Source organism: Numenius arquata, chromosome 22, assembly GCF_964106895.1.
Source record: "Numenius arquata chromosome 22, bNumArq3.hap1.1, whole genome shotgun sequence".
NCBI lineage: Eukaryota > Metazoa > Chordata > Aves > Charadriiformes > Scolopacidae > Numenius > Numenius arquata.
This window is the reverse complement of record NC_133597.1, coordinates 6,186,326-6,200,680: the sequence shown is the minus strand read 5'-3', so window position 1 is coordinate 6,200,680 and position 14,355 is coordinate 6,186,326. Positions and strand designations below refer to the sequence as shown.

General features: G+C 44.3%; 1 protein-coding gene across 6 annotated transcripts in view; it reads left to right on the top strand.

The window, feature by feature from the left end:
• Positions 1-5,917: 5,917 nt before the first annotated feature.
• PRDM10 (PR/SET domain 10) overlaps positions 5,918-14,355 on the top strand; it is a 32,992-nt gene continuing 24,554 nt past the window's right edge. For 4 of the 6 annotated variants that reach the window (XM_074162317.1, XM_074162319.1, XM_074162315.1 and 1 more), the window contains exons 1-3: positions 5,942-6,010; positions 7,825-7,989; positions 9,658-9,717. In XM_074162317.1, coding sequence (XP_074018418.1) covers positions 5,942-6,010; positions 7,825-7,989; positions 9,658-9,717 — 294 coding nt within the window. Of the gene's footprint in view, positions 6,011-7,824; positions 7,990-9,657; positions 9,718-13,238; positions 13,359-14,355 lie in introns of all 6 variants that reach the window. The other 2 variants (XM_074162313.1, XM_074162318.1) reach the window with 2 other exon arrangements.

The following is a 14,355-nucleotide window of genomic DNA, read 5'->3' as shown; positions in this document are numbered from 1 at the left end:
TGCGCTTACCTGACGAGGCAGACAGCTGGATATTATGGGTGCAGACGTGTAGGGCGATGCTTCTCCTTCCCTGCCCTGCTGACTGCTCTTCAGCTCTGAATCGGATGCTTTCTAGGTGTGTTGTACTGTGTCTGGTTCTGGGCTCCCCAGTTCCAGAAGGACAGGGAACTGCTGGAGAGGGTACAGCAGAGGGCTACAAAGATGATGAGGGGCCTGGAGCATCTCTCTGCTGAGGAAAGGCTGAGGGACTTGGGTGTTTTCAGTCTGGAGAAGAGAAGACTGAGGGGGGATCTGATCAACGCCTATAAATACTGAAAGGGTGGGTGTCAGGAGGATGAGGCCAGTCTTTTTTCAGTGGTGCCCAGGGACAGGACAAGAGGGAAGGGGCACAGACTTGAACGTAGGAAGTTCCACCTAAACATGAGGAGGAACTTCTTTGCTGTGAGGGTGGCAGAGCCCTGGAAGAGGCTGCCCAGAGAGGTGGTGGAGTCTCTGGAGACATTCAAACCCACCTGGGCATGTTCCTGTGGGACCTGCTCTGGGTGGACCTGCTCTGGCAGGGGGTTGGACTAGATGATCTCCAGAGGTCCCTTCCAATCCCATAGCATTCTGTGTTTAGTGCAGGTTGCTCCTGCACTGATAAGCCTCGCTGAGAGATAAGCGTGATGGCATGTTAGTGTCAATTCCTAACTCTGAGTGTATGTGAAAACCCTGGGCACGTCATAGGGAGCTCAAGGGCAGCACCCACGGGTGCTGTCTCAGAGCTTCAGCAAACAAGTCAGAATGAACTTATTTTCCACGGGAGTGGAAATTGTGTATGCCAGGATGTGCACCAGGATTTGGGAACATCCAAGGTAATATCAGTGTTGAATTTAGATGTGCCTTTGTTTTAAAAGAATGGGAGTTTTGCGGGTTCTTGATTCACGTTACATCTTCTATCTTGATTACGTTATATATGACACACTGCTCCTGCCACTGACGTACTGGAGCGATACTGGGTTATATTTGTACCTATTACCACTTCAGCCTGTGTCATCACCCAGCAGGCACTGGTTGAGGCGTGCCTGCTATTTTGGGGAGGAAAATGCTGTCTTTGCAGTTTCTGTAAATGGTTTAGCCTCTCACGTGGTGGCATTGCTTCTTGCTCATGTGCGTGATGGTTGTCAGGTTGTACTCAAGCATTGGGATGGTGACAGAATCACGGTTGATATATTGGGTGATAGGTCTCGTACCGTGTGTATGTCCCCTTTGGGCCTTGCAGAACTTCCCATTGAAGTCTCGGCATTTTAACTTGTCTGAAAATATCTGATGTGTGTGAGATCCAGGGAGAAAAATCAACAACTGCAAAGGATAATCCGTGGGCAAACAGTGTGGAGACAAGCAGAGAGTGTTCTCTATATGCCAGCTGTTTGGCAATGCTGATGCCCAAAGTTTCACATTTATTTCTGCTAAAAAAACAAAACCCAACCAAGCTTCCAGCTTAGACCCTTTGAGAAAAGAAGTCTTTTCTTTACCTATATCTTCCAAACTGGTACCGCTAATGGGCTTAGTGTAGAGGCCGTGTACCCTAACGTACTTGTCACAATTCTTCTGCAGCTAATTTGAAAAAATACAGTGGCTGTGTGCTGAGCTGGACGTCTTCTGCTTCCTCGTGCAGCGAGACATCTCTGCTGAGAGAGGACCACGGGGACATCAGTAAATCTCAAGGCTCTGGGGCTGTCGGCATCACAGCTGTAAGGGATATTGAGAGGGAGGGGGATTTAAAGAAGAAAATAAGATCATGCAGGATTAATGAGGGGGAGCATCCTATGGAGGACTAGTGAGGAAAGTTATTTCGGAATTTTCTGTCAGGCGTTTGTGTCTTCTAGCAGTTTTGTTGTCGGTGACTTTGGACCAGGTCATGGTTTCCAGCTCCTGACCTTACCTGTGGGTCTTGTTTCACTGTTGGCTTTTGCACCAGCTAAATTTCAACTCTTGCCCCTTCCTCCTGCCCTCTTTATTGCCTTGGCCTTGGGTCCTCTCTGAGCCGTGGCCGATCTGCTCTTGCACTGACTTCTCACTCAGCACATCCACGTTTCCAGGGAAACGTGCTTTGCTGTGGGTTTTGGTGAGGAGAGAGATGATGAGAATTCATGGAGATGCAGCCTTGGGTAGGAATGCAAACCAGAGGGGCAGGTCCTAGGATGTATTTTGAAACACAGAAGTTGAAAGCATCAGCAAATCCTGCAGCTCCTAATATTGTCTGATTCTCGTTGCTACACAATTGGCTGGGCTGAGTGGTGGATTATTTTCATTTCTGAAGAACAGCAATAAGGGTACCGTTTATAGAAACTGCACCACTGAGCCACCGAATTTGGCTCAACTGGGCTTTTTTCCCTGGCATTTGAGATTAGTGTGAACTTCTAGAACCGTGGCAGAACTTCAAATTGCTGCCTTCTGCTTTCTTTTCCAACTTTTTGGAACTTTTTTTTTTTTTTTTTTTTGCAGATATGAACCTTAATGCCCAGTTTTGTCTATTAAAGACCTGTCTGAACCCTTCGGTCTCCTTTCCACTCCAGTTGTAAGTTATTTGTGCCAAAATGAGTGCAGGAGTGAGTCAGCATCTTCCTTCAGATCTTCAATAGCTGCTTCTAGGGAAGGTCAGCCAAAAATTCCGCTACTTGTTGCACCGTGTGGAATTAGCCAGAACTGTGCCTTTCTCTTATTCAATCATGGTTAATTTAATTACATTCTTATTAACAGGATAATTATATTTTTAGAAAAACCCAAACTACCCAAACTTGAGACCTCTAGCCTTTATTTTTATTTTTCTGAGCAATTAGGTAATTGATTAAACTACTGGCTCTTGTTAGTGCAATTACCTGAATTGGCTCTTGCTTAATAATGACAGTCAAGAAAGAGCTGTTTGGGATAAATCAGCCAAAGAATATCAACAGGAAAGGCATTTAATTTTATGTAAAAGTCATTGTTCAGGTTATGTTACTGCCATAAATGCTGTCGCGTTTCACACAAGCAGTTCTAGACCTCTTGGTGATCAATTCTAGACCTCTTGGTGATTGTCTACCTGATAATATGAGCGATGGAGTTGAGTGAAAGTGATAGGATTAGGTGTGAGAAAATCCTTGAATTAATCCTTAAATAACACGGCAAGTAGCTTTGAGGTAGCTGGATGAAAGGTGCTACGTAGGGATGGATGAGATTTATTTATATAGCAGAGCTTGTGTGTGCTGTAATGTATAAATAAATAGTATTTATTTGTAAATTACCCTGGCTTTCAGCACTTGGAGAGCAAGGCTGGTGTTTATCAGTCCTAATCATTGTTTGCTGCTTCATTTTTTCATGCTAACGAGGTTGCCTAGCTTAAAGCGTTGCGTGCAGGTACATGTGTGTTTTTTTTTTTTTCCTTTTCGGTGCTTTTCCTGCGTGTTTTGCATCAAATAATAGGAATGCAGATGGGATTTCTGTTCCTTTATCGTGAAACCTAACAAGAAGTGAGAACAGCACCTCTCCTCAGTCTCTGCTCATGCGGGGGACCGTGTCGCACGTGTGTGCTGTGTTGCTTGCCATGAGACAGCAAATGTTTGGCTCCAGGCACCAATAATGGCATGACTTGGAGGCTAGCGATGCCCAGGAATATCTTTCCCACAGTTTTTCTGTTGTATATTATATTCATCAGTGACCTGGATGAAGGGATGAAATGCACCTTCAGCAAGTTTGCTGATGATACAAAACTGGGAGGGGTGGCTGACACACCAGAAGGCTGTGCCACCATCCAGAGAGACCTGGACGGGCTGGAGAGTTGGGCAGAGAGGAACCTGAAGGAATTCAACAAGGGCAAGTGCAGGGTGTTGCACCTGGGGAGGAATAACCCCCTGCACCAGGACAGGTTGGGGCTGACCTGCTGGAGAGCAGCTCTGAGGAAAAAGACCCGGGAGTCCTGGTGGACAAGAGGATGCCCATGAGCCAGCAACGTGCCCTTGTGGCCAAGAAGGTCAATGGCATCCTGGGGTGCATCAATAAGAGCATGGCCAGCAGGTGGAGGGAGGTCATCCTGCCCCTCTCCTCTGCCCTGGGGAGGCCCCATCTGGAGCACTGGGTCCAGTTCTGGGCTCCCCAGTTCCAGAAGGACAGGGAACTGCTGGAGAGGGTACAGCAGAGGGCTACAGAGATGCTGAGGGGCCTGGAGCATCTCTCTGCTGAGGAAAGGCTGAGGGACTTGGGTCTTTTTAGTCTGGAGAAGAGAAGGCTGAGGGGGGATCTGATCAACGCCTGTAAATACTGAAAGGGTGGGTGTCAGGAGGATGGGGCCAGTCTTTTTTCAGTGGTGCCCAGGGACAGGACAAGAGGGAATGGGCACAAACTTGAACATAAGAAGTTCCATCTAAAGATGAGGAGGAACTTCTTCACTTTGAAGGTGGCAGAGCCCTGGAAGAGGCTGCCCAGAGAGTCTCCTTCTCTGGAGACATTCAAACCCCACCTGGGCATGTTCCTGTGGGACCTGCTCTGGGTGGACCTGCTCTGGCAGGGGTTTGGAGTGGATGATCTCCAGAGGTCCCTTCCAACCCTATATCATTCTGTGATTTTATATATGTGGAAGTAATATGATTTTTTTTTCCCCCACTGTGGAGTTCAGTGATGTTTGCCTGAGACTTTTCTGTGCTGTTGATTTATACGTTCTGGCCAGACCCAGTGGTACAGTCAGTCCTCGGGTCTGCAAAGATTATTCATTGCTGGAGAAATTAGCAGAAGGCGGAAAATGCCTGCTGCATGATTTTTTTTATTTTTTTTTTCTTCCTCTTTATCTTTTTTTAGCTTGTCAATGACAAGCCAACTGCTAGCATTTATGGGAATGAATTATGACTAAAATAATTTGCATTTAAAATGCAAATGAATGAAAGCGTCAGCAAGGAGCCTTCTGCTTTCTTCCCGGTGCGCAGACGGGGCGCTGGCATTGGATCAGCCCAGCGAGGCACCCGGTGTAAAATCAAGTTAATTGGACTAGCTGAGAAATGAAATGGGCTCAACCTCATGCTAATTCCTGGGCCTGTGATTTAATGCGATATTAGAGAGGAAGGATTGGGAAGGTGCTGAACCACTGACTAACCCCATCTCCAGAGCTGTAAATTACACTTCTGAGATTCCCAATGGCAGATTGAGAAGCCCCAATAAAATTGCGAGAGGTGAATAAAACCTCGCTTGGAAGCAATTTGTCAGGATCTTCGGGCTCGCGTGAATTAGAGTTTAAGTTTCATTGTTCTTTTTCTAAAAGTTGTCTGTTGTAACGCTGCCCGCATACCAACTGGGACTGCGGTTGTGTACGCGGTGAAAGCTGCTTGTAAATGTAAAGCCAGTTGGTTCTCCAACAAAACCCCTTTCAGACAAACTGAGAAACTGGTGATGCATCTCTGAACGTAGCGTTTTCTTGTTGGAAGCTTAAGGTCAATTTTCTGCGTCGTTAACCGATTTCTGGGCCTCTAGGTGCCAGAAGGACAATGTGAGGAATATTTTGTCTACCGAGGAAAGAAGTGCAGGAGGAATTCAGTGTAATCTTTCCGTGCAGGAGGTGTTCCGTATAATCCTTCAGTGCGATTGTAGCAATGGTTGACTTGTTTCCTCCTTAATAGGACACGGAAAGCATAATACAGCAGAACTTGAGCACAGTAAATGGGAAAGCACGTGTTGGTAAATCCCAGCCTGCTTTACTCTGGCAGCGTGGTCCCATAGTGTAGTAGCTGGTGATAATACCTCATGCCTCTGTTCTCTGTGTGTCACGCTTCTTTTAATGCCTCCATCTCTTTTTTTTTTTGTTTGTTTTTATAGCCATGTTACTGAAGATCACCTTGTCTTCTGGAAGTAGAAACACAGCAAAGAGATGAATCCGTTTGGCCAGACCTTCCTCCAGTAGATCCCTCTCGCCATGGAGCACCACGGCAGGGAGGAGATGGACTCCAAAGAGGAAAGTCCTCAGGTGTGGGCTGACTCTGCTGAGCAGGAACAGAACACTGCTCAGGTGACTAGTGCCTTCCAGAGCTCTCCCTTTCTGTGCAGACTGAATCTTGTTCCACCCTTTCTTAAAGTCTGGGAGCTCAAGCTTTCATTTGAGGAGAAATCCAAACACCTCTGTGGTGATTTGGGATTAAAGCTTCAGAAAGTGAGCTTTGCAAACCACAGCAGTGAATACACAGATGTCTGAAACGAGCTAAACGAAACCAGCCAGTGGCTATAGAAGTTTCAGTGTCCAAATCTACGTATAATCTTGTGGGAAAGTAGAAGGGTGTTCAGATTAATGAATATTAACAAAATCTGTGGTCTGTGGCAGCCCGTTTTGATGGCATCAGTCGAATAGGTTGGAACTGTGGGTGGACCTCGGGGAAAGTAATATGAATAATTTTTTCCAGCCAGACATCTGGTAGCGGGGAAGGGAGAAATGTTAATTGTTAATGAGTAATATAGTCAGGTTCTGATGTATGCAGCGAGTCCCTCTGCCTCTGAGACAATACAGCTGAGAATTTTTAGAAGACTGTAAATTGATTTATTCTTTTGAATATGTTATGAAGAGGGTGCTGTATGTCATTTGACCCACAAGCTGAGAAATTTGGACTCTCCTGGTAATTTCCAGTTTAGAAATTTGCAAAGAAAGGCACTTTGCAATGGCCCGTGTTGTCTGTACAGTGGGATAGCCGTACTGCTGTTTGCACATGGCAGTTAGAAGGCTTTAATTAGTATTTGCGGAGTGTTCTCCAAATGTGAAACACTGCGTGCATCCTCTCTGTAGTGTTTGCATGAGGATTTATTGTACAGAATCAGCATTGAGCACCGGCAGGGGAGTACCAGGTGTCTTCTGAGGAATAAGCTTAAAAGGTGAAACAAAGTAAATAAAATATGTAAGTGTGGCATGGTTTTATGTGGAAACATTTTACATGAATATGGATACTAAAACTAGGTTTCCTGTTAACTGTCCTGTTTTTCCCATGCCCTGAAAATGGTTTTTAGCATGTAAAGGGTGTCAAAAGATAAATATGTTCCTATTGGCACTGGAATTGCGTATTCCAGCTCATTTTATGTAGGCCACTGATCATCATTTATGATCATAATGTTCTGTCAAAATCAACTTGTTTGGATTTAAACTGCTGCCCTGGACATAACTTGTTCCAGTGGCCCTTGGAATCATTGCTTAATGCTTTCAGTTATATGTTTCGCTGTTTAAATAGTGGCATTTTCTACTGATACTGCATGTGTGTATTACAGAGAAGCAATCTAACGTAGGCTATTGCTGCCTCATGATAGCTGCAGGACTATTACTTGAAGCAGTGGCAAAGTTAATAGGTTCTGGTAGCCCTTCATCAAACAGAAAAAATTACTTCCAGCTACAGAACTAGGTGAATGAAGTAATTATCATAAATCCAGAAAGGAATATGAGAATAAAGGGGAAACTCTATACCAATAAATTCCATAGATACACCAGTTCAAATCCGAACTTTCTTTTTCATGTGTTTTTAAAGCATCATGCGAGAACGAAGTAGGGGTAGGTGCCCTTTTTATACCAGCTAGGTCTTGAGTTAAAACGCAGAGTAAGACCAGAAACCGATGGTAGTTTATGTCTGGATTTCTCTGTTGCAAGCATAATTCTATGAGATTTTAAATGCATATTGTACAGTAAATTTTTTAATTGTTTTCTAAACAATTGGCCAGGCAGCTGGAACACAAGGTACGCTCTGCTTCCCAAAGCTGTGTCCGCTCTGTTCCCAAAGCTTTCGACTGCTGTGTCTCTTGTTGTTTCCCAAAGGTTTCAGTACAGGATCTGTTGGTTTTTTTTCCCTCCAGGTGCACTTTGTCCCCGAGGGGGGCACAGTGGCACAGATCGTGTACAGCGATGAGCAGGACCGTCCCTCGCAGCAGGTGGTCTACACGGCGGACGGCACCTCCTACACCTCCGTGGACACCTCGGAGCACACCCTCGTTTACATCCATCCCGTGGAAGCTACGCAGGCACGTGTGGTTCTGAGCCCACCCCAGTTTGGCACCTAGGAAGCAAAACAATCTCGTTTGAGATGAAAGCCGGTTACCGGCCCGGTGACGTGACTGGGAAATAGCAGGCAGTTGCTCTTAACACTTTTATCTGCCCGTTGCTGAACAGGGACTTCATGCTGTTCGTTTGTCTGATGTGCAAATGTGGTAATCAAAGGATGTTGAGGCTGTGAATTATGAAAAGCTGGTTATCTCACTCAAGGTGGATGAGATTACAATTAAATCAAAGGTGTTTTCTACAACACGGATAATCTCTCTAGAAATTCTGCCTCTGTTGTGTTCAGTAAAAAGCTAAGAGTGATCTGTGTGTCTTCTGGAAGAGCCCTTGTTTTGCATAGTACAGTTTTCATAATTGATAGTTACGATAAGAGTCATGCCTTTCTGCAGAGGATCTCTGTGTATTCAGTCTAATTTTGTAGTCTCTTTTCAGAGAAGTTGTTGATTTTTTTCATAGACCTGGGTTCTTTTTCTTCACAATTGTATCGAGTAGCTTTTATTCTCTGGCAGCGTGTGTTTATACGGGGTTAATACAGTGTGCATCTGTACCTCTGTGTGGGCAGATACAAAAAGAGGAGCAGGCACATTTGTCAAGAATGTTTTATATTGTCTTTGCTGACAGGACAGATTAGAAATGCTACAGAAGTGCAGGTACTTGACACCCGCAGCACCACTGGCGCAGCCCCATGCGGCACGGTCTGTCTCTTGTGCACTTCTTAAATGTTACGTAAAAATAATATGAGAGGATATTTGGAGAGCTAATCTCCCAGGAAGTTACTGGGAAGTAACTCCAAAACTGAATACTATCATTTCGTCGAAATAGGTGTGGTATCAACACACTCTCATGCAACTGAGATGAAATTACCGAAGCGCTAATGGGATTTGTATTATGCCATGATTTATTTTGTTGGAGCCAGACTGCTACAAGGTCGGGCGTTTCACACTTTGGCCAAGTAAGCCAGGCTGACCTCACTCAGTACTTAGTTTTCATTTGAGTCTGGCTTTTCCTGTGGGGAAGCCCTCCCATCAGGGCTGTTCTTGCAGCTGTAAGAATATTAGAGTTGGCATGTCTTCTATGAAATTAAAAACTAACAACATGGCCATATCAAATCGGCCACATCAAATTTGGCTGTCGGATATGCCTGATATCTGCATGCTTTCTTTTGAGGAACTCTCTTGGGAATTTGCAGAAAGATTAAGTTAATAGTCATCTTCTGTCCTGCTCTCACTTAGCTTTCATACAACTATTCATACAACTATTGACTTTCATTCCGTAGAATTTATCAAATCAGCAATTGACAAAGTGATTTCTGTATTAAAAAAAAAACAACAAAAACAAAACAAAAAACAAAACAAAACAATAAATAATCCCATGAAGCACTTTTAAGTATATAGATGAAAAGTGCCACGTAAATATGATATTTTCTTATGGAGCACTACCTAATCTTAGTTTAATCTCTATGCACGTGTGTTCCTGTGGGTAAGTTGAATTAGTCTGTTGTGGCAATAGGGACATTAGAAGTTAGTGAAGGATCAAATGTGGCTCCTTTCTTGGTGGCAGGGTAATTGTTGTGTGAGTTGGGAGTAAGCAGCCCCCAGGCCGGTTTGATAAGCCTTTTTCACTTTGTCTAGACTCTGTTTACAGATCCGTCCCAAGTGGCTTACGTCCAACAGGATGCCACCACCCAGCAGGTAAGAAAGAGACATTCTTTTCCTTGGGCCTGCAACTGTAAGAAAACTGTTACTGAAGGTAAAGGGACGTTGTTATGGTGTGAGAGCATAATTAGCTATTTCTCAATTTGTCAAATGCCAGTCCAGTCTTCAGTTAATTACTGTCACCTCAGGGATCAAGGACAAAAAGCTTAGGATAACAAGCCACTACTATCCTGGCAAGTTTGTGCGTGAATGACAATAAAAAGTTAAAGGAGTGTGAGGTTGGGTTTCGTTTTTTTTAAATTCATGTTCAACAAAAATACTAATTTACTGCTCTAGATGTAATGAAAAATCTTCTAGTAGTGTCCCTTTAAGTCAACAAGCTGGGATGGCTGACTTTATTTTAATGTAATTGTGGAAAGACCGGCACCCTGTACAGATTCTCATCCAAACACCTTTAAATTCATAAATGGCTCTCAAGGGATAGAATTTTTGGATGAAATTCTAGATTTACCAGAAACTTCACAAGAAATTAATTGTAAAACCTGAAGAAGTTTAATTACTGGCTCCTTTACCTTACCAGGGCTTCCCAGCTCTGATGCGCTTGCCAGTGTCAAGTGAGTAAGGAACAGAAAAAAATCGGAGCCCGTGTTTATAAAGTTTTGATTATTTTTTTTTTTTTATCCATTATGGATGGGAAGGTTTTGTTGTTACTGGTATCTTTGGGAACTGCATGGTGGTAATCAGGTGTAGGTGCTTTCAGATCTAGATCTCTAGTTCAAATTCTCAGCTTTTAAGTCATAAGATTGAAGTCATAGAGACATAAAATCCTTACTGTTTGGTGAGTCTTTGATGGCGTTTGTGAATTGACATCTTAGATCTGAATCGTTACTAACGCCATCATTAAAATGTGTATTTATTGACAGTCTTGGGGCAGAGTGAAGGGTTGAATGTTTACTGAAAATAAATTTTCTTCCTGAGACTGAGACCCTCTAAACTGTCGAGGCACAGGCAGGAGACAATACGATCAACATAGAATCATAGAATTGTCCAGGTTGGAAGGGACCTTTAAGATCATCTAGTCCAACCATCAACGTAACCAATAAAAACCATCGCTAAACCATGTCTCTAAGCGCTATGTCAACCCGTCTTTTGAACACCTTCAGGGATGGTGCCTCAACCACTTCCCTGGGCAGCCCATTCCAATGCTTGATAACCCTTTCAGTGTAAAAATTGTTCCTAATATCCAACCTGAACCTCCCCTGGTGCAACTTGAGACCGTTTCCTCTTGTCCCATTGGCTGTTCCTTGGGAGAAGAGACCGACCTCCCCCCGGCTACACCCTCCTTTCAGGCAGTTGTAGGGAGTGAGAAGGTCTCCCCTCAGCCTCCTTTTCTCCAGGCTGAACACCCCCAGCTCCCTCAGCCGCTCCTCATAGTAAAGGTGTTACCTGTCTTCTTCCAGTTCTCTGGAGGTATTTGGAATGTCATGTTGTAATTTTTTGCCACATCAGTTTCTTTGCATTAAGAAGCCAAAAGAATCCTATTTAGTTGTCTTAAAGCTCATTTAACAAATATGATCTAATTAAAAGTAGATATTACTTGGATGCACAGTGCAAATGCCGCTCTGACAGCAGAGGTGCTGTGCTGTTACTATCGCATGTTGAGTCTCAAGGGCACGAGCACTTTTACATCCTCAGCCCGTCCTCCCTTCCAACACTATGACAGCAGCTCCTCTTGTCTTTCAAAAGAAACCTTAGTTTAAAAAGAAATTGAGAGAATTGGAGTACTGCGTTCAGCTTTGGAGTCCTCAACACAGGAAGGACATGGACCTGTTGGAACGGGTCCAGCAGAGGGCCACGAAGATGATTTGGAGGGCTGCTCCTCTCCTGTGAAGACAGGCTGAGAGAGCTGGGGTTGTTCAGTCTGGAGAAGAGAAGGCTCCGGGGAGACCTCAGAGCAGCCTTCCAATATCTGAAGGGAGCTACAGCAGAGCCGGAGAGGGACTCTTTGTCAGGAAGTGTAGTGACAGGACAAGGGGTAATGGTTTTAAATTGGAAGACGGGAGGTTTAGATTAGATATTAGGAGGAAATTCTTTGCTGTGAGGGTGGTGAGAGCCTGGCCCAGGTTGCCCAGAGAAGCTGTGGCTGCCCCATCCCTGGAGGGGTTCAAGGCCAGGCTGGAGGGGGCTTTGAGCAGCCTGGTCCCTGCCCGGGGCAGGGTGTGGGACTGGATGTGCTTTAAGGTCCCTTCCAACTCTAACAATTCTATGATTCTATGAAAGGTTGTTTAAAAAAAATACCTCTATTCCTTGCAGTGTCTGACATGGAAGTGAGAGTAAGGATATGTTTGAAGTGTGATTAGCGGTAAGAAATGCTGATACGAGGTACAAATAGACACAAGCTTGCATGAAGCTCTGGGTGCTGGCAGACCTGGAGGTGTGCCACGGAATAAATGATGCCTTTTCTGGTACCGCTTGGCATCACAAATGTCAATACCAGACAGCTTGGTTCAGCTGGCGGTTTGGCGGTTTCCTGCTCGCTGTCACACCATTCCCTTTTTGCTGTAGTTTTTAAGCACTTTCATAAATTACTCCTAATACCTCTTGAAACAAAACAACTAGATTGGAAATTTTAAGACTCTCCGCTTTTGTTCCAGATCTTCTTGTCTGCTCCTTCACTGTTGGCACAATTTTGCTCTTCTCTGATTTATCAGATATTTATTAAGCACTCTGTAGAGGGGCAGGGGATTTAATTTTAGCATAAAAGCTGATTAACAGTCAGAGGCACAAACGAGAAGCCACATGATGCCAACTGCAGAGAAGGATGAAAAATCATGTGGGATAACGGTGCAAATTCCTGTGTAGATAAGCAGGAAACAAAAGACAGGAAAGGTGATCCCTGAGATCTTAATTCTGCTTTGTTTTATCGCTGAATGGATAAGAGCAGTATGGTAATAGGCATTAATTTTCTTGTTGCTGGACAAAAAATGAGTATGAAAATGTATAGTGTGGCCAAGTAATGTAAAGAAAAAATAACTGTTGGAATCCTCTCATTGGAGTGCTTGATCTTCCCATGAGGTCAATACACCATCTTGGTGTTATAATGGATTTTGGGTTGCTGGAGAAAAAGAAAGATGGGCAAAAAGAGGAGATAGTTCTTTTTCCTTCTTTATCTTTTTCCCTTAAAATAAAAAAAGTAAATTAGGAGATAGAAGAGAAAAAGACCCCAAATCACTGGTTTTGCCAAGAGCTACGGAGCTCCTCACATCAGTTTTGAGTGCAGTTTGAACCCGTGCTGGACACGACCTTAATTTAAAGCCAGGAGTGGGAGATTCAAAAGTTGCAAAATCTAGGCTGAGTCTTGAAGCCTTTCCTTTTGTCCCCAGATCTGCAGGCTTTGTCCATCACCTCCAATAGGAAAAATGTTTAAAAAAATGATTAAAATGCTGCAGTTTTTGACCTAGTGTAGGACTCCAGGGAGCTTTGCATGCAGGGCACTGCCCGTGTGTAAGTGACTGATGGAAATGCCGCAGTGCTAAACTGAGTGCCTATAATTTTAGGTAACTGTGCTCTTGCCTGCTGCTGCTCAGAGCATGAATCCCACCAACCTCTCCGTGCTCGGCAACGTTGCCGAATCCCCCCAGCAAATGGCTCTGGAGCAGGGTCCACAAGCAGATAGAGTAAGTCGCCAGGCACCCTTTTCTTTTAAATGTACAAATACATCGGTTTGGTTGCTCCATTGTCTCAGGGGATGAACCGTGTCAAGAGCGATGTGGAGGGAGATGTGAGAAAGCTGGAGCGCAGATTTGTACCGCCTTCCATAGTCTCACTGTGGAACGTGTGGGGTGTTTGTAGGCGAGATCTTGTATTTAAGATACGGAGAAACCTGGTCTACAGATTGTTCTGTCTTGAGCAGCCACCTTAAAATACTCTTCTCAGCTTTGAAAAGCAGGGTTAGCAGAAGGTGCAATGCTGGCTCTCACCAGGACCAGCAGCCACTGGGTCTCTCTGCCAGTCTTTTATGACAGCTTTACTCTGTGTAGTATTTCTTGTTCTCCACCTGAGAAACCTGAGTGGGCGATGGAATATTCTGTGCTTCGAGTCATTTTTTTTTTTTTTTTGCCTTTATTTTCTTGTAGGGAAAGAAAGGGCTAAACGTTAAAATTGGTGACAGAGTACAATGCCCTCAGCTGTCCTCCGTGTCCCGTAGTTTATATCTATTCCCCGTGCTATCTCATCCCTCATCTCTGTGTGTGTGCTCTGGGGTTTGTGTGTGTTTGATTGTGCGATAGTCGAGATCATGTGCCAAAGTGCAGGATTCTCTCACTTGTAGAAAAGAAGTTAAAATACAGCTTTAGGCTCTAGGTAAAATTTCTACGGAGCCTGGACTTTGTTTCAAACCTTCTGTGAGGGTCCAGAACTTCTCCGATTTTAGTTTCTTCTCCTGAGAAGTCAGTCCTTGGCAGGGTAGCACTAGGTAGTGACACAGCGCTGTCCTGCACGAGACTGGCAGGAGCAGCGCTGCGAAACATCCCTCAGCAGCCATTTATCATATCTCTTCACTTTCCCTTGTCCTTCTTTCCATTACCAGAGGAAGCAGAAAGGGTAGACTAGGAAGAACCTTCAATTTTTGTCTTTTGTATGAGTGTTTTTCTTCTTGAATCGATTCTGATAGAT